This window comes from Salvelinus fontinalis, chromosome 33 (genome assembly GCF_029448725.1).
Source record: "Salvelinus fontinalis isolate EN_2023a chromosome 33, ASM2944872v1, whole genome shotgun sequence".
In the NCBI taxonomy this organism is placed as follows: domain Eukaryota; kingdom Metazoa; phylum Chordata; class Actinopteri; order Salmoniformes; family Salmonidae; genus Salvelinus; species Salvelinus fontinalis.
Genome location: NC_074697.1, coordinates 14,250,433 through 14,275,432, shown reverse-complemented (window position 1 = coordinate 14,275,432; position 25,000 = coordinate 14,250,433). Strand labels below are relative to the sequence as shown.

The 25,000-nt window shown below is 47.6% G+C and overlaps 1 protein-coding gene across 2 annotated transcripts in view; it reads left to right on the top strand.

Moving 5' to 3' along the window:
* The window catches only part of prdm10 (PR domain containing 10), a gene marked incomplete at its 3' end in the record, with an annotated part of 88,478 nt that overhangs the window by 59,670 nt on the left and 3,808 nt on the right, over positions 1–25,000 (top strand). For both annotated transcript variants that reach the window (XM_055895139.1, XM_055895140.1), the window contains 7 exon segments: positions 9,074–9,229; positions 11,497–11,676; positions 20,064–20,174; positions 22,032–22,232; positions 22,509–22,652; positions 22,876–23,043; positions 23,831–23,956. In XM_055895139.1, the coding sequence (XP_055751114.1) occupies positions 9,074–9,229; positions 11,497–11,676; positions 20,064–20,174; positions 22,032–22,232; positions 22,509–22,652; positions 22,876–23,043; positions 23,831–23,956 (1,086 nt within the window).

The window sequence follows — 25,000 nt, the reverse complement described above, 5'->3', positions numbered from 1 at the left end:
TCCTACTACCATTACCCTGTTCAAAGGCTCCTACTACCATTACCCTGTTCAAAGGCTCCTACTACCATTTCCCTGTTCAAAGGCACCTACTACCATTACCCTGTTCAAAGGCACCTACTACCATACCCCTGTTCAAAGGCACCTACTACCATTACCCTGTTCAAAGGCACCTACTACCATACCCCTGTTCAAAGGCACCTACTACCATTACCCTGTTCAAAGGCACCTACTACCATACCCTGTTCAAAGGCACCTACTACCATTACCCTGTTCAAAGGCACCTACTACCATTACCCCTGTTCAAAGGCACCTACTACCATTACCCCGTTCAAAGGCACCTACTACCATTACCCTGTTCAAAGGCACCTACTACCATACCCCCGTTCAAAGGCTCCTACTACCATTACCCCGTTCAAAGGCACCTACTACCATTACCCTGTTCAAAGGCACCTACTACCATACCCCTGTTCAAAGGCACCTACTACCATACCCCTGTTCAAAGGCACCTACTACCATTACCCCGTTCAAAGGCACCTACAACCATTACCCCGTTCAAAGGCACCTACTACCATTACCCCGTTCAAAGGCACCTACTACCATACCCCTGTTCAAAGGCACCTACTACCATACCCCTGTTCAAAGGCACCTACTACCATACCCCTGTTCAAAGGCACCTACTACCATTACCCTGCTCAGAGGCACCTACTACCATTACCCTGCTCAGAGGCACCTACTACCATTACCCTGTTCAAAGGCACCTACTACCATTACCCCTGTTCAAAGGCATCTACTACCATTACCCCGTTCAAAGGCATCTACTACCATTACCCTGTTCAAAGGCACCTACTCTCCTTCATCTAATCCTTCTTTAACCTGTCACCTCTCCTTCATCTAATCCTTCTTTAACCTGTCACCTCTCCTTCATCTAATCCTTCTTTAACCTGTCTCCTCTCCTTCATCTAATCCTTCTTTAACCTGTCTCCTCTCCTTCATCTAATCCTTCTTTAACCTGTCTCCTCTCCTTCATCTAATCCTTCTTTAACCTGTCTCCTCTCCTTCATCTAATCCTTCTTTAACCTGTCTCCTCTCCTTCATCTAATCCTTCTTTAACCTGTCTCCTCTCCTTCATCTAATCCTTCTTTAACCTGTCTCCTCTCCTTCATCTAATCCTTCTTTAACCTGTCTCCTCTCCTTCATCTAATCCTTCTTTAACCCCCGTCTCCTCTCCTTCATCAACCTGTCTCCTCTCCTTCATCTAATCCTTCTTTAACCCGTCTCCTCTCCTTCATCTAATCCTTCATCAACCTGTCACCTCCCCTTCATCAACCTGTCTCCTCTCCTTCATCTAATCCTTCTTTAACCCCTGTCTCCTCCCCTTCATCTAACCCTTCTTTAACCTGTCTCCTCTCCTTCATCTAATCCTTCTTTAACCTGTCTCCTCTCCTTCATCTAATCCTTCTTTAACCTGTCTCCTCTCCTTCATCTAATCCTTCTTTAACCTGTCTCCTCTCCTTCATCTAATCCTTCTTTAACCCCCGTCTCCTCTCCTTCATCTAATCCTTCATCAACCTGTCTCCTCCCCTTCATCAACCTGTCTCCTCTCCTTCATCTAATCCTTCTTTAACCTGTCTCCTCTCCTTCATCTAATCCTTCTTTAACCCGTCTCCTCCCCTTCATCTAATCCTTCTTTAACCTGTCTCCTCTCCTTCATCTAATCCTTATTTAACCTGTCACCTCTCCTTCATCTAATCCTTATTTAACCTGTCACCTCTCCTTCATCTAATCCTTCTTTAACTTGTCTCCTCTCCTTCATCTAATCCTTCTTTAACCTGTCACCTCTCCTTCATCTAATCCTTCTTTAACCTGTCTCCTCTCCTTCATCTAATCCTTCTTTAACCTGTCTCCTCTCCTTCATCTAATCCTTCTTTAACCTGTCTCCTCTCCTTCATCTAATCCTTCTTTATCTGGTCTCCTCTCCTTCATCTAATCCTTCTTTAACCTGTCACCTCTCCTTCATCTAATCCTTCTTTAACCTGTCACCTCTCCTTCATCTAATCCTTCTTTAACCTGTCACCTCTCCTTCATCTAATCCTTCTTTAACCTGTCACCTCTCCTTCATCTAATCCTTCTTTAACCTGTCACCTCTCCTTCATCTAATCCTTATTTAACCTGTCTCCTCCCCTTCATCAACCTGTCTCCTCTCCTTCAACTAATCCTTCTTTAACCTGTCTCCTCTCCTTCATCTAATCCTTCTTTAACCCCTGTCTCCTCTCCTTCATCTAATCCTTCTTTAACCCCTGTCTCCTCTCCTTCATCTAATCCTTCTTTAACCTGTCACCTCTCCTTCATCTAATCCTTCTTTAACCTGTCACCTCTCCTTCATCTAATCCTTCTTTAACCTGTCACCTCTCCTTCATCTAATCCTTCTTTAACCTGTCACCTCTCCTTCATCTAATCCTTCTTTAACCTGTCTCCTCTCCTTCATCTAATCCTTCTTTAACCTGTCTCCTCTCCTTCATCTAATCCTTCTTTAACCTGTCTCCTCTCCTTCATCTAATCCTTCTTTAACCTGTCTCCTCTCCTTCATCTAATCCTTCTTTAACCTGTCTCCTCTCCTTCATCTAATCCTTCTTTAACCTGTCTCCTCTCCTTCATCTAATCCTTCTTTAACCTGTCTCCTCTCCTTCATCTAATCCTTCTTTAACCCCTGTCTCCTCTCCTTCATCTAATCCTTCTTTAACCCCTGTCTCCTCTCCTTCATCTAATCCTTCTTTAACCCCTGTCTCCTCTCCTTCATCTAATCCTTCTTTAACCCCTGTCTCCTCTCCTTCATCTAATCCTTCTTTAACCCCTGTCTCCTCTCCTTCATCTAATCCTTCTTTAACCTGTCTCCTCTCCTTCATCTACACTGATTGAAGTGGATTTAACAAGTGACATCAATAAGGAATCATATCTTTCACCTGGATTCACCTGGATTCACCTGGTCAGTCTGTGTCAGTGTTTTGTACATGCCAAACAAACTCCTCTCATCCCCTTGTAGATGACAATGTGTTTTCAGTCATCTTACCTGTTAAAGTTATTACCACTCTGTTCCAATCAATAACTCAATCAGTAGACAGTAGGACATGGATCTACTGCTCAATGAATCAATCAGTAGGACATGGATCTACTGCTCAATGAATCAATCAGTAGGACATGGATCTACTGCTCAATGAATCAATCAGTAGACAGTAGGACATGGTTCTACTGCTCAATGACTCAATCAGTAGGACATGGATCTACTGCTCAATGAATCAATCAGTAGGAGATGGATCTACTGCTCAATGACTCAATCAGTAGACAGTAGGACATGGATCTACTGCTCAATGACTCAATCAGTAGGAGATGGATCTACTGCTCAATGACTCAATCAGTAGGACATGGATCTACTGCTCAATGACTCAATCAGTAGGACATGGATATACTGCTCAATGAATCAATCAGTAGACAGTAGGACATGGATGCTGTGACTGCTCTAACTCTCTCCTGGTCTCCCTAACTCTCTCCTGGTCTCCCTAACTCTCTCCTGGTCTCCCTAACTCTCTCCTGGTCTCCCTAACTCTCTCCTGGTCTCCCTAACTCTCTCCTGGTCTCCTGGTATCCCTAACTCTCTCCTGGTCTCCCTAACTCTCTCCTGGTCTCCCTAACTCTCTCCTGGTCTCCCTAACTCTCTCCTGGTCTCCCTAACTCTCTCCTGGTCTCCCTAACTCTCTCCTGGTCTCCCTAAATCTCTCCTGGTCTCCTGGTCTCCCTAACTCTCTCCTGGTCTCCCTAACTCTCTCCTGGTCTCCCTAACTCTCTCCTGGTCTCCCTAACTCTCTCCTGGTCTCCCTAACTCTCTCCTGGTCTCCCTAACTCTCTCCTGGTCTCCCTAACTCTCTCCTGGTCTCCCTAACTCTCTCCTGGTCTCCCTAACTCTCTCTTGGTCTCCCTAACTCTCTCTTGGTCTCTCCTGGTCTCCCTAACTCTCTCCTGGTCTCCCTAACTCTCTCCTGGTCTCCCTAACTCTCTCCTGGTCTCCCTAACTCTCTCCTGGTCTCCCTAACTCTCTCCTGGTCTCCCTAACTCTCTCCTGGTCTCCCTAACTCTCTCCTGGTCTCCCTAACTCTCTCCTGGTCTCCTGGTCTCCCTAACTCTCTCCTGGTCTCCCTAACTCTCTCCCTAACTCTCTCCTGGTCTCCCTAACTCTCTCCTGGTCTCCCTAACTCTCTCCTGGTATCCCTAACTCTCTCCTGGTATCCCTAACTCTCTCCTGGTCTCCCTAACTCTCTCCTGGTCTCCCTAACTCTCTCCTGGTCTCCCTAACTCTCTCCTGGTCTCCCTAACTCTCTCCCTAACTCTCTCCTGGTCTCCCTAACTCTCTCCTGGTATCCCTAACTCTCTCCTGGTCTCCCTAACTCTCTCCTGGTCTCCCTAACTCTCTCCTGGTCTCCCTAAATCTCTCCTGGTCTCCCTAAATCTCTCCTGGTCTCCTGGTATCCCTAACTCTCTCCTGGTCTCCCTAACTCTCTCCTGGTCTCCCTAACTCTCTCCTGGTCTCCCTAACTCTCTCCTGGTCTCCCTAACTCTCTCCTGGTCTCCCTAACTCTCTCCTGGTCTCCCTAAATCTCTCCTGGTCTCCCTAACTCTCTCCTGGTCTCCCTAACTCTCTCCTGGTCTCCCTAACTCTCTCCTGGTCTCCCTAACTCTCTCCTGGTCTCCCTAACTCTCTCCTGGTCTCCCTAACTCTCTCCTGGTCTCCCTAAATCTCTCCTGGTCTCCCTAAATCTCTCCTGGTCTCCTGGTCTCCCTAACTCTCTCCTGGTCTCCCTAACTCTCTCCTGGTCTCCCTAACTCTCTCCTGGTCTCCCTAACTCTCTCCTGGTCTCCCTAACTCTCTCCTGGTCTCCCTAACTCTCTCCTGGTCTCCCTAACTCTCTCCTGGTCTCCCTAACTCTCTCCTGGTCTCCCTAACTCTCTCCTGGTCTCCCTAACTCTCTCCTGGTCTCCCTAACTCTCTCCTGGTCTCCCTAAATCTCTCCTGGTCTCCCTAACTCTCTCCTGGTCTCCCTAACTCTCTCCTGGTCTCCCTAACTCTCTCCTGGTCTCCCTAACTCTCTCCTGGTCTCCCTAACTCTCTCCTGGTCTCCCTAACTCTCTCCTGGTCTCCCTAAATCTCTCCTGGTCTCCCTAAATCTCTCCTGGTCTCCTGGTCTCCCTAACTCTCTCCTGGTCTCCCTAACTCTCTCCTGGTCTCCCTAACTCTCTCCTGGTCTCCCTAACTCTCTCCTGGTCTCCCTAAATCTCTCCTGGTCTCCCTAAATCTCTCCTGGTCTCCTGGTCTCCCTAACTCTCTCCTGGTCTCCCTAACTCTCTCCTGGTCTCCCTAACTCTCTCCTGGTCTCCCTAACTCTCTCCTGGTCTCCCTAACTCTCTCCTGGTCTCCCTAACTCTCTCCTGGTCTCCCTAACTCTCTCCTGGTCTCCCTAACTCTCTCCTGGTCTCCCTAACTCTCTCCTGGTCTCCCTAACTCTCTCCTGGTCTCCCTAACTCTCTCCTGGTCTCCCTAACTCTCTCCTGGTCTCCCTAACTCTCTCCTGGTCTCCCTAATTCTCTCCTGGTCTCCCTAACTCTCTCCTGGTCTCCCTAACTCTCTCCTGGTCTCCCTAACTCTCTCCTGGTCTCCCTAACTCTCTCCTGGTCTCCCTAACTCTCTCCTGGTCTCCCTAACTCTCTCCTGGTCTCCCTAACTCTCTCCTGGTCTCCCTAACTCTCTCCTGGTCTCCCTAACTCTCTCCTGGTCTCCCTAACTCTCTCCTGGTCTCCCTAACTCTCTCCTGGTCTCCCTAACTCTCTCCTGGTCTCCCTAACTCTCTCCTGGTCTCCCTAACTCTCTCCTGGTCTCATTAACTCTCTCTTGGTCTCTCCTGGTCTCCCTAACTCTCTCCTGGTCTCATGGTCTCCCCAACTCTCTCCTGGTCTCCCCAACTCTCTCCTGGTCTCCCCAACTCTCTCCTGGTCTCCCCAACTCTCTCCTGGTCTCCCTAACTCTCTCTTGGTCTCTCCTGGTCTCCCTAACTCTCTCCTGGTCTCTCCTGGTCTCCCTAACTCTCTCCTGGTCTCATGGTCTCCCTAACTCTCTCCTGGTCTCCCCAACTCTCTCCTGGTCTCCCCAACTCTCTCCTGGTCTCCCCAACTCTCTCCTGGTCTCCCTAACTCTCTCCTGGTCTCCCTAACTCTCTCCTGGTCTCCCTAACTCTCTCCTGGTCTCCCTAACTCTCTCCTGGTCTCCCTAACTCTCTCCTGGTCTCCCTAACTCTCTCCTGGTCTCCCTAACTCTCGACCTGGTCTCCCTAACTCTCGACCTGGTCTCCCTAACTCTCGACCTGGTCTCCCTAACTCTCGACCTGGTCTCCCTAACTCTCGACCTGGTCTCCCTAACTCTCGACCTGGTCTCCCTAACTCTCGACCTGGTCTCCCTAACTCTCGACCTGGTCTCCCTAACTCTCGACCTGGTCTCCCTAACTCTCGACCTGGTCTCCCTAACTCTCGACCTGGTCTCCCTAACTCTCGACCTGGTCTCCCTAACTCTCGACCTGGTCTCCCTAACTCTCGACCTGGTCTCCCTAACTCTCGACCTGGTCTCCCTAACTCTCGACCTGGTCTCCCTAACTCTCGACCTGGTCTCCCTAACTCTCGACCTGGTCTCCCTAACTCTCGACCTGGTCTCCCTAACTCTCGACCTGGTCTCCCTAACTCTCGACCTGGTCTCCCTAACTCTCTCTTGGTCTCTCCTGGTCTCCCTAACTCTCTCTTGGTCTCTCCTGGTCTCCCTAACTCTCTCCTGGTCTCATGGTCTCCCTAACTCTCTCCTGGTCTCATGGTCTCCCTAACTCTCTCCTGGTCTCTCCTGGTCTCCCTAACTCTCTCCTGGTCTCTCCTGGTATCCCTAACTCTCTCATGGTCTCCCTAACTCTCTTCTGGTCTCCCTAACTCTCTCCTGGTCTCCCTAACTCTCTCCTGGTCTCCCTAACTCTCTCCTGGTCTCTTGGTCTCCCTAACTATCTCCTGGTCTCCCTAACTCTCTCCTGGTCTCCCTAACTCTCTCCTGGTCTCCTGGTCTCCCTAACTATCTCCTGGTCTCCCTAACTATCTCCTGGTCTCCCTAACTCTCTCCTGGTCTCCCTAACTCTCTCCTGGTCTCCCTAACTCTCTCCTGGTCTCCCTAACTCTCCCCTGGTCTCCCTAACTCTCTCCTGGTCTCCCTAACTCTCTCCTGGTCTCCCTAACTCTCTCCTGGTCTCCTGGTCTCCCTAACTCTCCCCTGGTCTCCTGGTCTCCCTCTCTCCTGGTCTTCCTTAACTCTTTCCTGGTCTCCCTAACTCTCTCCTGGTCTCCCTAACTCTCTCCTGGTCTCCCTAACTCTCTCCTGGTCTCCCTAACTCTCCCCTTGTCTTCCTAACTCTCCCCTTGTCTTCCTAACTCTCTCCTGGTCTCCCTAACTCTCTCCTGGTCTCCCTAACTCTCTCCTGGTCTCCCTAACTCTCCCCTGGTCTCCCTAACTCTCTCCTGGTCTCCCTAACTCTCCCCTGGTCTCCCTAACTCTCTCCTGGTCTCCCTAACTCTCTCCTGGTCTCCCTAACTCTCTCCTGGTCTCCCTAACTCTCTCCTGGTCTCCCTAACTCTCACCTGGTCTCCTTAACTCTCTCCTGGTCTCCCTAACTCTCCTGGTCTCCCTAACTCTCCTGGTCTCCCTAACTCTCCTGGTCTCCCTAACTCTCTGCTGGTCTCCTGGTCTCCCTAACTCTCTCCTGGTCTCCCTAACTCTCCTGGTCTCCCTAACTCTCTGCTGGTCTCCCTAACTCTCTCCTGGTCTCCCTAACTCTCTCCTGGTCTCCTGGTCTCCCTAACTCTCTGCTGGTCTCCCTAACTCTCCCCTGGTCTCCCTAACTCTCTCCTGGTCTCCCCTGGTCTCCCTAACTCTCTCCTGGTCTCCCCTGGTCTCCCTAACTCTCTCCTGGTCTCCCCTGGTCTCCCTAACTCTCTCCTGGTCTCCCCAACTCTCTCCTGGTCTCCCTAACTCTCCTGGTCTCCCTAACTCTCTCCTGGTCTCCCTAACTCTCTCCTGGTCTCCCTAACTCTCTCCTGGTCTCCCCTGGTCTCCCTAACTCTCCCCTGGTCTCCCTAACTCTCTCCTGGTCTCCCTAACTCTCTCCTGGTCTCCCTAACTCTCTCCTGGTCTCTCTAACTCTCTCCTGGTCTCTCTAACTCTCTCCTGGTCTCCCTAACTCTCTCCTGGTCTCCCTAACTCTCTCCTGGTCTCCCTAACTCTCTCCTGGTCTCCCTAACTCTCTCCTGGTCTCCCCTGGTCTCCCTAACTCTCTCCTGGTCTCCCCTGGTCTCCCTAACTCTCCCCTGGTCTCCCTAACTCTCTCCTGGTCTCCTGGTATCCCTAACTCTCCCCTGGTCTCCCTAACTCTCCCCTGGTCTCCCTAACTCTCCCCTGGTCTCCCTAACTCTCCCCTGGTCTCCCTAACTCTCCCCTGGTCTCCCTAACTCTCCCCTGGTCTCCCTAACTCTCCCCTGGTCTCCCTAACTCTCTCCTGGTCTCCCTAACTCTCTCCTGGTCTCCCTAACTCTCTCCTGGTCTCCCTAACTCTCTCCTGGTCTCCCTAACTCTCTCCTGGTCTCCCTAACTCTCTCCTGGTCTCCTGGTCTCCCTAACTCTCCCCTGGTCTCCCTAACTCTCCCCTGGTCTCCCTAACTCTCCCCTGGTCTCCCTAACTCTCCCCTGGTCTCCCTAACTCTCCCCTGGTCTCCCTAACTCTCTCCTGGTCTCCCTAACTCTCTCCTGGTCTCCCTAACTCTCTCCTGGTCTCCCTAACTCTCTCCTGGTCTCCCTAACTCTCTCCTGGTCTCCCTAACTCTCCCCTGGTCTCCCTAACTCTCTCCTGGTCTCCTGGTCTCCCTAACTCTTTCCTGGTCTCCCTAACTCTCTCCTGGTCTCCCTAACTCTCTCCTGGTCTCCCTAACTCTCTCCTGGTCTCTCCACCAGGTGAAGAAGCATGTTCGTAGCTTCCACTCTGAGAAGATCTTTCAGTGTTCGGACTGTGACAAGGCGTTCTGCAGACCTGACAAGCTACGGCTCCACATGCTGCGGCACAGCGACCGCAAAGACTTCCTCTGCTCCACCTGTGGAAAGCAGTTTAAGGTGAGATGTGTGGTTTAGTGTGTGTGTGTGTGGTTTAGTGTGTGTGTGTGTGGTTTAGTGTGTGTGTGTGTGTGTGTGTGTGTGTGTGTGTGTGTGGTTTAGTGTGTGTGTGTGTGGTTTAGTGTGTGTGTGTGTGTGTGTGTGTGTGTGTGTGTGTGTGTGTGTGTGTGTGTGTGTGTGTGTGTGTGTGTGTGTGTGTGTGTGTGTGTGTGGTTTTGTGTGTGAGACAGACAGTGGAAAGAAAAATGCCAATAACTGTAGAACCAAGAGCTGTCCTGACCAGGTAAAACTCTGGACCCTACAGTATAGTATGTCAGACCACCCGACCTGACCAGGTAAAACTCTGGACCCTACAGTATAGTATGTCAGACCACCTGACCTGACCAGGTAAAACTCTGGACCCTACAGTATAGTATGTCAGACCACCCGACCTGACCAGGTAAAACTCTGGACCCTACAGTATAGTATGTCAGACCACCTGACCTGACCAGGTAAAACTCTGGACCCTACAGTATAGTATGTCAGACCACCTGACCTGACCAGGTAAAACTCTGGACCCTACAGTATAGTATGTCAGACCACCCGACCTGACCAGGTAAAACTCTGGACCCTACAGTATAGTATGTCAGACCACCTGACCTGACCAGGTAAAACTCTGGACCCTACAGTATAGTATGTCAGACCACCTGACCTGACCAGGTAAAACTCTGGACCCTACAGTATAGTATGTCAGACCACCTGACCTGACCAGGTAAAACTCTGGACCCTACAGTATAGTATGTCAGACCACCTGACCTGACCAGGTAAAACTCTGGACCCTACAGTATAGTATGTCAGACCACCTGACCTGACCAGGTAAAACTCTGGACCCTACAGTATAGTATGTCCGACCACCTGACCTGACCAGGTAAAACTCTGGACCCTACAGTATAGTATGTCAGACCACCTGACCTGACCAGGTAAAACTCTGGACCCTACAGTATAGTATGTCAGACCACCTGACCTGACCAGGTAAAACTCTGGACCCTACAGTATACTATGTCAGACCACCTGACCTGACCAGGTAAAACTCTGGACCCTACAGTATAGTATGTCAGACCACCTGACCTGACCAGGTAAAACTCTGGACCCTACAGTATAGTATGTCAGACCACCTGACCTGACCAGTACAGTGACTCGGCTGAGTGAACAGTGCTTGCTGCTTGCTTGTGTGTTTTTCAGTCTTGTCAGTCTCTCACCCTCTCTCTCTCTCCCGCTCTCTCTCTCTCCCCATCTCCTCTCATCCCTCTCTCCATCTACTCTCATCCCTCTCTCCATCTCCTCTCATCCCTCTCCCCATCTCCTCTCATCCCTCTCCCCATCTCCTCTCATCCCTCTCCCCATCTACTCTCATCCCTCTCCCCATCTCCTCTCATCCCTCTCTCCATCTCCTCTCATCCCTCTCTCCCTCACCTCTCCTCTCTCCCTATCTCCTCATCTCATCTCATCTCCTCTCATCCCTCTCTCCATCTCCTCTCATCCCTCCCCATCTCCTCTCATCCCTCTCCCCATCTCCTCTCATCCCTCTCTCCATCTACTCTCATCCCTCTCCCCATCTCCTCTCATCCCTCTCTCATCTACTCTCATCCCTCTCTCCATCTCCTCTCATCCCTCTCTCCATCTCCTCTCATCCCTCTCCCCATCTCCGCTCATCCCTCTCTCCCTCACCTCTCCTCTCTCCCCATCTCCTCTCATCCCTCTCCCTCACCTCTCCTCTCCCCATCTCCTCTCATCCCTCTCTCCCTCACCTCTCCTCTCCTCTCTCTCCATCTCCTCTCATCCCTCTCTCCATCTCCTATCATCCCCCTCTCCATCTCCTCTCATCCCTCTCTCCCTCACCTCTCCTCTCTCCCCATCTCCTCTCATCTCCTCTCCTCTCTCCCCATCTCCTCTCATCTCCTCTCCTCTCTCCCCATCTCCTCACCTCACCTCTCCTCTCTCCCCATCTCCTCTCATCTCCTCTCCTCTCTCCCCATCTCCTCTCATCCCTCTCCCCATCTCCTCTCATCCCTCTCCCCATCTCCTCTCATCCCTCTCCCCATCTCCTCTCATCCCTCTCCCCATCTCCTCTCTCCCTCACCTCTCCTCTCTCCCCATCTCCTCTCATCTCCTCTCCTCTCTCCCCATCTCCTCTCATCTCCTCTCCTCTCTCCCCATCTCCTCACCTCACCTCTCCCCATCTCCTCTCATCTCCTCTCCTCTCTCCCCCTCTCCTCCCTCCCCTTCAGCGTAAGGATAAACTGAGAGAGCACATGCAACGGATGCACAACCCGGAGCGTGAGGCGAAGAAGGCAGACCGTATCCATCGCTCCAAGGCCCTGAAGCAGAAGGTTCCCACCACGGACTTGGAGAGCTTCATGTTTAAATGTCGTATGTGTATGATGGGTTTCAGACGTCGAGGTATGCTGGTGAGTAGTGATACTGGCTTCCTAGATTACATACACACACCGTTCTGGGAGCTTGCGTGGTCTACCACTTCACGGCTGAGCCGTTGTTGCTCCCAGACTTTCCCAATTTCACAATAACATCACTTACAGTTCACCGGGGGCAGCTCGAGCTTGGGCAACAAACTGACTTGTTGGAAAGGTGGTATCCTATGGACGGTGCCGCGTTGAAAGTCACTGAGCTTTTTTCAGTACTGGTCATTTTTACTGCCAATGTTTGTCTATGGAGATTGCATGGCTGTGTGCTCGATTTTATACACCGGTCAGCAACACTTGTGGCTGAACTAGCCTAATCCACTAATATGAAGGGGTGTCCACATACGTTTGTATATATAGTGTATGTGTGTGTGTGTGTGTGTGTGTGTGTGTGTGTGTATATATATAAAGTCTTTATACATTGTATAAAGTCTTTATACATCTTTATACATCATATATATATATATATATATATATGTATGTATGTGTGTGTGTGTGTGTGTATATATATATATAAAGTCTTTATACATTGTGTGCAAATTAGTTAAGATAAGGGAGTTAAGGCAATAAATAGGCCATGGTGGCGAAGTAATTACAATATAGCAATTAAACACTAGAATGGTAGATGTGCAGATGATGAATGTGCAAGTAGAGATACTGGGGTGCAAAGGAACTAGATAAATAAATAAATACAGTATGGGGATGAGGTAGTTGGATGGGCTATTTACAGATGGGCTATGTACAGGTGCAGTGAGCTGCTCTGACAGCTGGTGCTTAAAGCTGGTGAGGGAGATATGAGTCTCCAGCTTCAGAGATTTTTGCAATTCGTTCCAGTCATCGGCAGCAGAGAACTGGAAGGAAAGGCGGCCAAAGGAAGAATTGGCTTTGGCGGTGACCAGTTAGATATACCTGCTGGAGCGCGTGCTGCTATGGTGACCAGTGAGCTGAGATAAGGCGGGGCTTTACCTAGCAGAGACTTGTAGATGACCTGGAGCCAGTGGGTTTGGCGACGAATATGAAGCGAGGGCCAGCCAACAAGAGTGTACAGATCGCAGTGGTGGGTAGTATATGGGGCTTTGGTGACAAAACGGATGGCACTGTGATAGACTGCATCCAATTTGCTGAGTAGAGTGTTGGAGGCTATTTTGTAAATGACATCGCCGAAGTCGAGTATCGGTTGGATGGTCAGTTTTACGAGGGTATGTTTGGCAGCATGAGTGAAGGATGCTTTGTTTGCGAAATAGGAAACCGATTCTAGACTTAATTTTTGATTGGAGATGTTTGATGTGAGTCTGGAAGGAGAGTTTACAGTCTAACCAGACACCTAGGTATTTGTAGTTGTCCACATATTCTAAGTCAGAACCGTCTAGAGTAGTGATGTTGGACGGGTGGGCAGCGATCGGTTGAAGAGCATGCATTTAGTTTTACTTGCATTTAAGAGCAGTTGGAGAGTTGTATGGCATTGAAGCTCGTTTGGAGGTTAGATAGCACAGTGTCCAAGGAAGGGCCGGAAGTATACAGAATGGTGTCGTCTGTATAGAGGTGGATCAGGGAATCAACCGCAGCAAGAGCGACGTCATTGATGTATACAGAGAAGAGAGTCGGCCCGAGAATTGAACCCTGTGGCACCCCCATAGAGACTGCCAGAGGTCCGGACAACAGGCCCTCCGATTTGACACACTGAACTCTGTCTGAGAAGTAGTTGGTGAACCAGGCAAGGCAGTCATTTGAGAAACCAAGGCTATTGAGTCTGCCGATAAGAATATGGTGATTGACAGAGTCGAAAGCCTTGGCCAGGTCGATGAAGACGGCTGCACAGTAATGTCTTTTATCGATGGCGGTTATGACATCGTTTAGTACCTTGAGCGTGGCTAAGGTGCACCCATGATCAGCTCTGAAACCAGATTACATAGCAGAGAAGGTACGGTGGGATTCGAAATGGTCGGTAATCTGTTTGTTAACTTGGCTTTCGAAGACCTTAGAAAGGCAGGGCAGGATAGATATAGGTCTGTAGCAGTTTGGGTTTAGAGTGTCTCCCCCTTTGAAGAGAGGGGTGACCACGGTAGCTTTCCAATCTTTGGGGATCTCAGACGATACGAAAGAGAGGTTGAACAGACTGGTAATAGGGGTTGCAACAATTTCGGCAGATAGTTTTAGAAAAAGAGAGGGTCCAGATTGTGCAGCTCTTTCAGAACATCAGCTATCTGGATTTGGGGGAAGGAGAAGTGGGGGGGTGCAGGGCAGTTGCCCGGGGTTGGGGTAGCCAGGAGGAAAGCATGGCCAGCCGTAGATAAATGCTTATTGAAATTCTCAATTATAGTGGATTTATCGGTGGTGACAGTGTTTCCTAGCCTCAGTGCAGTTGGACAGCTGGGAGGAGGTGCTCTTATTCTCCATGGACTTTACAGTGTCCCAAAATGTTTTTGAGTTTGTGCTACAGGATGCAAATTTCTGCTTGACAAAGCTAGCCTTTGCTTTCCTAACTGCCTGTGTATATTGGTTCCTAACTTCCCTAATCAAGTTCATAATTTTAAAAGGCTAATTGATCATTAGAAAACCCTTTTGCAATTATGTTAGCACAGCTGAAAACTGTTGTTCTGATTTAAAGAAGCAATAAAACTGGCCTTCTTTTTGCTCCTTTCATCTTTCCCTCGATCTTGACTAGTCTCCCTTCCGCTGAAAAACATCCCCACAGCATGATGCTGCCACCACCATATTTTTTTTTACCTCACGTCAGTTAAGAACAAATTCCTATTTACAATTACGGCCTATCGGGGAACAGTGGGATAACTGCCTTGTTCAGGGGGCAGAACGACAGATTTTTACCTTGTCAGCTCAGGGATTCGATCTAGCAACCTTTCGGTTACTGGCCCAAACGCTCTAACCACTAGGCTACCTACCGCCCATTCAAAAATGTTTTGTATTTGGTCTTATATTCATAGCACACAATGACAACATCCAGCATGTGACTCTACAGACTAGTTGGATTTGCTGTTTGTTTTGTTTGTTTCAGATTATTTGGTGTCCAATAGAAATTTATGGTAAATAATGTATTGTGTCATTTTGGAGTCACTTTTATTGTAAATCAGAATAGAATAAGTTTGTAAACACTTCTACATTAATGCGGATGCTACCATGACTACGGATAGTCCAGAACCAATCGTGAATAATGATGAATGAGAAAGTTACAGATGCACAAATATCGTACCCCCAGGACATGCTAACCTCTCACCATGACAATAACAGGGGATGTTAGCATTTGATATCATACCCCCAAGACATGCTAATCTCTCACCATTACAATAACAGGGGAGGTTAGCATTTTATATCATACCTCCAAGACATGCTAACCTCTCACCATGACAATAACAGGGGAGGTTAGCATTTTATATCATACCCCCAAGACATGCTAACCTCTCACCATTACAATAACAGGGGAGGTTAGCATTTTATATCATACCCCCAAGACATGCTAACCTCTCACCATTACAATGACAGGGGAGGTTAGCATTTTATATCATACCTCCAAGACATGCTAACCTCTCACCATTACAATAACAGGGGAGGTTAGCATTTTATATCATACCTCCAAGACATGCTAAACTCTCACCATTACAATAACAGGGGAGGTTAGCATTTTATATCATACCCCCAAGACATGCTAACCTCTCACCATGACAATAACAGGGGAGGTTAGCATTTTATATCATACCCCCAAGACATGCTAACCTCTCACCATTACAATAACAGGGGAGGTTAGCATTTTATATCATACCCCCAAGACATGCTAACCTCTCACCATGACAATAACAGGGGAGGTTAGCATTTTATATCATACCCCCAAGACATGCTAACCTCTCACCATTACAATGACAGGGGAGGTTAGCATTTTATATCATACCTCCAAGACATGCTAACCTCTCACCATTACAATAACAAGGGAGGTTAGCATTTTATATCATACCTCCAAGACATGCTAAACTCTCACCATTACAATAACAGGGGAGGTTAGCATTTTATATCATACCCCCAAGACATGCTAACCTCTCACCATTACAATAACAGGGGAGGTTAGCATTTTATATCATACCCCCAAGACATGCTAACCTCTCACCATTACAATGACAGGGGAGGTTAGCATTTTATATCATACCCCCAAGACATGCTAACCTCTCACCATTACAATAACAGGGTAGTTTAGCATTTTATATCATACCCCCAAGACATGCTAACCTCTCACCATTACAATAACAGGGGAGGTTAGCATTTTATATCATACCCCCAAGACATGCTAACCTCTCACCATTACAATAACAGAGGAGGTAAGCATTTTATATCATACCCCCAAGACATGCTAACGTCTCACCATTACAATAACAGAGGAGGTTAGCATTTTATATCATAACCCCCAAGACATGCTAACCTCTCACCATTACAATAACAGGGGAGGTTAGCATTTTATATCATAACCCCCAAGACATGCTAACCTCTCACCATTACAATAACAGGGGAGGTTAGCATTTTATATCAAACCCCCAAGACATGCTAACCTCTCACCATTACAATAACAGAGGAGGTTAGCATTTTATATCATAACCCCCAAGACATGCTAACCTCTCACCATTACAATGACAGGGGAGGTTAGCATTTTATATCATACCCCCAAGACATGCTAACCTCTCACCATTACAATAACAGGGGAGGTTAGCATTTTATATCATACCCCCAAGACATGCTAACCTCTCACCATTACAATAACAGGGGAGGTTAGCATTTTATATCATACCCCAAGACATGCTAACCTCTCACCATTACAATAACAGGGGAGGTTAGCATTTTATATCATACCCCCAAGACATGCTAACCTCTCACCATTACAATAACAGGGGAGGTTAGCATTTTATATCATACCCCAAGACATGCTAACCTCTCACCATTACAATAACAGGGGAGGTTAGCATTTTATATCATACCCCCAAGACATGCTAACCTCTCACCATTACAATAACAGGGGAGGTTAGCATTTTATATCATAACCCCCAAGACATGCTAACCTCTCACCATTACAATAACAGGGGAGGTTAGCATTTTATATCATACCCCCAAGACATGCTAACCTCTCACCATTACAATAACAGGGGAGGTTAGCATTTTATATCATACCCCCAAGACATGCTAACCTCTCACCATTACAATAACAGGGGAGGTTAGCATTTTATATCTTACCCCCAAGACATGCTAACCTCTCACCATTACAATAACAGGGGAGGTTAGCATTTTATATCATACCCCCAAGACATGCTAACCTCTCACCATTACAATAACAGAGGAGGTAAGCATTTTATATCATACCCCCAAGACATGCTAACGTCTCACCATTACAATAACAGAGGAGGTTAGCATTTTATATCATAACCCCCAAGACATGCTAACCTCTCACCATTACAATAACAGGGGAGGTTAGCATTTTATATCATAACCCCCAAGACATGCTAACCTCTCACCATTACAATAACAGGGGAGGTTAGCATTTTATATCAAACCCCCAAGACATGCTAACCTCTCACCATTACAATAACAGAGGAGGTTAGCATTTTATATCATAACCCCCAAGACATGCTAACCTCTCACCATTACAATGACAGGGGAGGTTAGCATTTTATATCATACCCCCAAGACATGCTAACCTCTCACCATTACAATAACAGGGGAGGTTAGCATTTTATATCATACCCCCAAGACATGCTAACCTCTCACCATTACAATAACAGGGGAGGTTAGCATTTTATATCATACCCCCAAGACATGCTAACCTCTCACCATTACAATGACAGGGGAGGTTAGCATTTTATATCATACCTCCAAGACATGCTAACCTCTCACCATTACAATAACAGGGGAGGTTAGCATTTTATATCATACCTCCAAGACATGCTAAACTCTCACCATTACAATAACAGGGGAGGTTAGCATTTTATATCATACCCCCAAGACATGCTAACCTCTCACCATGACAATAACAGGGGAGGTTAGCATTTTATATCATACCCCCAAGACATGCTAACCTCTCACCATTACAATAACAGGGGAGGTTAGCATTTTATATCATACCCCCAAGACATGCTAACCTCTCACCATGACAATAACAGGGGAGGTTAGCATTTTATATCATACCCCCAAGACATGCTAACCTCTCACCATTACAATGACAGGGGAGGTTAGCATTTTATATCATACCTCCAAGACATGCTAACCTCTCACCATTACAATAACAAGGGAGGTTAGCATTTTATATCATACCTCCAAGACATGCTAAACTCTCACCATTACAATAACAGGGGAGGTTAGCATTTTATATCATACCCCCAAGACATGCTAACCTCTCACCATTACAATAACAGGGGAGGTTAGCATTTTATATCATACCCCCAAGACATGCTAACCTCTCACCATTACAATGACAGGGGAGGTTAGCATTTTATATCATACCCCCAAGACATGCTAACCTCTCACCATTACAATAACAGGGTAGTTTAGCATTTTATATCATACCCCCAAGACATGCTAACCTCTCACCATTACAATAACAGGGGAGGTTAGCATTTTATATCATACCCCCAAGACATGCTAACCTCTCACCATTACAATAACAGAGGAGGTAAGCATTTTATATCATACCCCCAAGACATGCTAACGTCTCACCATTACAATAACAGAGGAGGTTAGCATTTTATATCATAACCCCCAAGACATGCTAACCTCTCACCATTACAATAACAGGGGAGGTTAGCATTTTATATCATAACCCCCAAGACATGCTAACCTCTCACCATTACAATAACAGGGGAGGTTAGCATTTTATATCAAACCCCCAAGACATGCTAACCTCTCACCATTACAATAACAGAGGAGGTTAGCATTTTATATCATAACCCCCAAGACATGCTAACCTCTCACCATTACAATGACAGGGGAGGTTAGCATTTTATATCATACCCCCAAGACATGCTAACCTCTCACCATTACAATAACAGGGGAGGTTAGCATTTTATATCATACCCCCAAGACATGCTAACCTCTCACCATTACAATAACAGGGGAGGTTAGCATTTTATATCATACCCCAAGACATGCTAACCTCTCACCATTACAATAACAGGGGAGGTTAGCATTTTATATCATACCCCCAAGACATGCTAACCTCTCACCATTACAATAACAGGGGAGGTTAGCATTTTATATCATACCCCAAGACATGCTAACCTCTCACCATTACAATAACAGGGGAGGTTAGCATTTTATATCATACCCCCAAGACATGCTAACCTCTCACCATTACAATAACAGGGGAGGTTAGCATTTTATATCATACCCCCAAGACATGCTAACCTCTCACCATTACAATAACAGAGGAGGTAAGCATTTTATATCATACCCCCAAGACATGCTAACGTCTCACCATTACAATAACAGAGGAGGTTAGCATTTTATATCATAACCCCCAAGACATGCTAACCTCTCACCATTACAATAACAGGGGAGGTTAGCATTTTATATCATAACCCCCAAGACATGCTAACCTCTCACCATTACAATAACAGGGGAGGTTAGCATTTTATATCAAACCCCCAAGACATGCTAACCTCTCACCATTACAATAACAGAGGAGGTTAGCATTTTATATCATAACCCCCAAGACATGCTAACCTCTCACCATTACAATGACAGGGGAGGTTAGCATTTTATATCATACCCCCAAGACATGCTAACCTCTCACCATTACAATAACAGGGGAGGTTAGCATTTTATATCATACCCCCAAGACATGCTAACCTCTCACCATTACAATAACAGGGGAGGTTAGCATTTTATATCATACCCCAAGACATGCTAACCTCTCACCATTACAATAACAGGGGAGGTTAGCATTTTATATCATACCCCCAAGACATGCTAACCTCTCACCATTACAATAACAGGGGAGGTTAGCATTTTATATCATACCCCCAAGACATGCTAACCTCTCCTGTTATTGTAATGGGGGGAATGGTATTTATGCATCTTAACTTTCTCATAAATGGAAAAAAAATGCCAACAATTGTGAAGGGCGCTGTATGTCCGTCTGTGTGTCAGTCTGTGTGTCAGTCTGTGTGTCAGTCTGTGTGTCAGTCTGTGTGTCCGTCTGTGTGTCCGTCTGTGTGTCCGTCTGTGTGTCCGTCTGTGTGTCCGTCTGTGTGTCCGTCTGTGTGTCCGTCTGTGTGTCCGTCTGTGTGTCCGTCTGTGTGTCCGTCTGTGTGTCCGTCTGTGTGTCCGTCTGTGTGTCCGTCTGTGTGTCAGTCTGTGTGTTTTATACTGACTCCCTCTCTCTATCCTAGGTGAACCATCTATCTAAGAGGCATCCTGAGATGCGTATAGAGGAAGTTCCTGAGCTCACTCTGCCCATCATTAAACCCAACAGAGACTACTTCTGCCAGTACTGTGACAAGGTACAGATGTCTGTCTCAAACACTTCTCTTTTTTACTTTAGGAAAACAGGTTGCAATTTAATTCAATTATTTTTAGTTTATGAAACAGGTTGAAATTTAAAAAAAGTTATTTTTAGTTTATGAAACAGGTTGCAATTGAATTAAAGCATTGTTGATTTTGCTCAGGTAAAGCTTTACCCTTTTCAATGTTTTCGGGCGTTTAAGATGCATCTTCCCAGGTTAAAACCCCAAACCATCTGAGAGATTAAACCCCAAACCATCTGAGAGATTAAACCCCAAACCATCTGAGAGATTAAACCCCAAACCATCTGAGAGATTAAACCCCAAACCATCTGAGAGATTAAACCCCAAACCATCTGAGAGATTAAACCCCAAACCATCTGAGAGATTAAACCCCAAACCATCTGAGAGATTAAACCCCAAACCATCTGAGAGATTAAACCCCAAACCATCTGAGAGATTAAACCCCAAACCATCTGAGAGATTAAACCCCAAACCATCTGAGAGATTAAACCCCAAACCATCTGAGAGATTAAACCCCAAACCATCTGAGAGACTAAACCCCAAACCATCTGAGAGATTAAACCCCAAACCATCTGAGAGATTAAACCCCAAACCATCTGAGAGATTAAACCCCAAACCATCTGAGAGATTAAACCCCAAACCATCTGAGAGATTAAACCCCAAACCATCTGAGAGACTAAACCCCAAACCATCTGAGAGACTAAACCCCAAACCATCTGAGAGACTAAACCCCAAACCATCTGAGAGACTAAACCCCAAACCATCTGAGAGATTAAACCCCAAACCATCTGAGAGACTAAACCCCAAACCATCTGAGAGATTAAACCCCAAACCATCTGAGAGACTGAACCCCAAACCATCTGAGAGACTAAAACCCCAAACCATCTGAGAGACTAAACCCCAAACCATCTGAGAGACTAAAACCCCAAACCATCTGAGAGACTAAACCCCAAACCATCTGAGAGACTAAAACCCCAAACCATCTGAGAGACTAAAACCCCAAACCATCTGAGAGACTAAACCCCCAAACCATCTGAGAGACTAAACCCCAAACCATCTGAGAGACTAGTGGAAGTTTTAAAGTTGTAGTATGAAGAACCACTCTGTCTGTCTGTCTGTCTGTCTGTCTGTCTGTCTGTCTGTCTGTCTGTCTCTGTCTGTCTGTCTGTCTCTGTCTGTCTGTCTCTGTCTCTGTCTGTCTGTCTCTGTCTGTCTGTCTCTGTCTGTCTGTCTCTGTCTGTCTGTCTCTGTCTGTCTGTCTCTGTCTGTCTGTCTCTGTCTGTCTCTCTGTCTCTCTGTCTCTCTGTCTCTGTCTCTGTGTCTGTCTGTCTGTCTGTCTCTGTTTGTCTCTGTCTGTCTGTCTCTGTTTGTCTCTGTCTGTCTGTCTGTCTCTGTTTGTCTCTGTTTGTCTCTGTTTGTCTCTGTTTGTCTCTGTTTGTCTCTCTGTCTCTCTGTCTCTCTGTCTGTCTCTGTTTGTCTCTCTGTCTGTCTCTGTTTGTCTCTCTGTCTGTCCCTGTCTGTCTGTCTCTCTGTCTGTCTCTGTTTGTCTCTCTGTCTGTCCCTGTCTGTCTGTCTCTCTGTCTGTCTCTGTTTGTCTCTCTGTCTGTCTCTGTTTGTCTCTCTGTCTGTCCCTGTCTGTCTGTCTCTCTGTCTGTCTCTGTTTGTCTCTCTGTCTGTCCCTGTCTGTCTGTCTCTCTGTCTGTCTCTGTTTGTCTCTCTGTCTGTCCCTGTCTGTCTGTCCCTGTCTGTCCCTGTCTGTCTGTCTGTCTGTCTGTCTGTCTGTCTTGTCTGTCTTCACAACATGCCTAACATACACTATAACCCCTCCCCCAGGTGTATAAGTCGGCCAGTAAGCGCAAAGCCCACATACTGAAGAACCACCCGGGGGCGGAACTACCCCCCAGCATCAGGAAGCTCCGCCCTGCCGTACCCGGGGAACCCGACCCCATGCTGAGCACACACACCCAACTGACGGGAACCATTGCCACCGCTCCCGTCTGCTGCCCGCACTGTGCCAAGCAGTACAGTAGTAAGGTACCGTCTGTTATAACGTAGTAGTGTTGGGCAGGAACAAAAAAAAACTGCTCATTTTGGATCTTCTCAGTTGGAGACCAATCAGTGTGGATATTTTTACCAGGGTCTGGGTGTCTTTGTCCTGGAGAGATACAATGTCCAGCCACTAGACTGACGAGGGATGTCTTTGTCCTGGGTCGGATCAAAAGCCTGCCCTCTTGCTGAATTCTAGGCTATGTAGAAAGTCTTCTCATGGACCTGTCCCTTGCTGTGCCCCCCCCCCCCCCCCCCCCCCAGACTAAGATGGTGCAGCACATCCGTAAGAAGCACCCAGAGTACGCCCAGCTAGCCAACACCATCCAGGCTCCCCTCACGGCCGCCGTCATCTGCTCTGCCCCCGCTGTCATCACCACCGACGGTACCACTTCTGAGGCTGTCGTGGTGAGAACACACACACACACACACACACACGTACTCACACACGTACTCACACACGTACTCACACACGTACTCACACACAATTACACACACCACACACACACACACACACACACACACACACACACACACACACACACACACACACACACACATACAAAGTTGATGAGGATGGTGAAGTCATTTGAGATCATCCAATCAGTGTCTAATGCTCTTCTATCCCCAGACGACAGACCTGTTAACCCAGGCGATGACAGAGCTGTCCCAGACCCTGACCACAGACTACCGGACTGCCGCAGGGGATTACCAGAGGATCCAGTATATACCAGTCAGCCAATCAGGAGGAGGGATCAACCAGCCTCAACACATACAGTTACAGGTGGTCCAAGTTCAGGTAAGACTCTAACCCCTAACCCCTAGACCCTTAACCCCGTACCCTAACCCCTAGACCCTAACCCCTGGACCCTAACCCCTGTACCCTAACCCCTAGACCCTAACCCCTAACCCCTAGACCCTAACCCCTAGACCCTAACCCCTAGACCCTAACCCCTAGACCCTAACCCCTGTACCCTAACCCCTGTACCCTAACCCCTAGACCCTAACCCCTAGACTCTAACCCCTAGACTCTAACCCCTAGACTCTAACCCCTAGACTCTAACCCCTAGACTCTAACCCCTAGACTCTAACCCCTAGACTCTAACCCCTAGACTCTAACCCCTAGACTCTAACCCCTAGACTCTAACCCCTAGACTCTAACCCCTAGACTCTAACCCCTAGACTCTAACCCCTAGACTCTAACCCCTAGACTCTAACCCCTAGACTCTAACCCCTAGACTCTAACCCCTAGACTCTAACCCCTAGACCCTAACCCCTAGACTCTAAACCCTAGACCCTAACCCCTAGACTCTAACCCCTAGACTCTAACCCCTAGACTCTAAACCCTAGACTCTAAACCCTAGACTCTAACCCCTAGAATCTAACCCCTAGACCCTAACCCCTAGACCCTAAACCCTAGACCCTAGACCCTAACCCCTAGACCCTAACCCCTAGACCCTAACCCCTAGACCCTAACCCCTTCAACCAGCCTCAACACATACAGTTACAGGTAGTGCAAGTACAACCTATAAAAACATTATGTATCTGATCTCTGTGTCTGTGGCTTCTTCTCCTTCGTCCCTCAGGCGGGCTCTCCCCACTCCCAGCATTCCACTGTGGATGTTTCCCAGCTCCATGATCCCCATGGTTACAGCCAACACTCCATACAGGTGCAACACATACAGGTGTCAGAGGCAGGACAGAACACGCAGGTAAACACTAGTTTCTTCACACTGAGGGGGTACTACTAGGGGGTTCTAACTCCTTACTAGGGGTTCTAACTCCTTACTAGGGGTACTAACTCCTTACTAGGGGTACTAACTCCTTACTAGGGGTTCCAACTCCTTACTAGGGGTTCCAACTCCTTACTAGGGGTTCCAACTCCTTACTAGGGGTACTAACTCCTTACTAGGGGTTCTAACTCCTTACTAGGGGTACTAACTCCTTACTAGGGGTTCTAACTCCTTACTAGGGGTTCTAACTCCTTACTAGGGGTTCTAACTCCTTACTAGGGGTTCCAACTCCTTACTAGGGGTTCCAACTCCTTACTAGGGGTTCCAACTCCTTACTAGGGGTACTAACTCCTTACGTGGGGTACTAACTCCTTACGTGGGGTTCTAACTCCTTACGTGGGGTTCTAACTCCTTACGTGGGGTTCTAACTCCTTACGTGGGGTTCTAACTCCTTACGAGGGGTACTAACTCCTTACGAGGGGTTCTAACTCCTTACGAGGGGTTCTAACTCCTTACTAGGGGTACTAACTCCTTACTAGGGGTTCTAACTCCTTACTAGGGGTACTAACTCCTTACGAGGGGTACTAACTCCTTACGAGGGGTTCCAACTCCTTACGAGGGGTTCCAACTCCTTACGAGGGGTTCCAACTCCTTACTAGGGGTTCCAACTCCTTACTAGGGGTTCCAACTCCTTACTAGGGGTTCCAACTCCTTACTAGGGGTTCCAACTCCTTACTAGGGGTTCCAACTCCTTACTAGGGGTTCCAACTCCTTACTAGGGGTTCCAACTCCTTACTAGGGGTTCCAACTCCTTACTAGGGGTACTAACTCCTTACTAGGGGTTCTAACTCCTTACGTGGGGTTCTAACTCCTTACGTGGGGTTCTAACTCCTTACGTGGGGTTCTAACTCCTTACGTGGGGTTCTAACTCCTTACTAGGGGTACTAACTCCTTACTAGGGGTACTAACTCCTTACTAGGGGTACTAACTCCTTACTAGGGGTACTAACTCCTTACGAGGGGT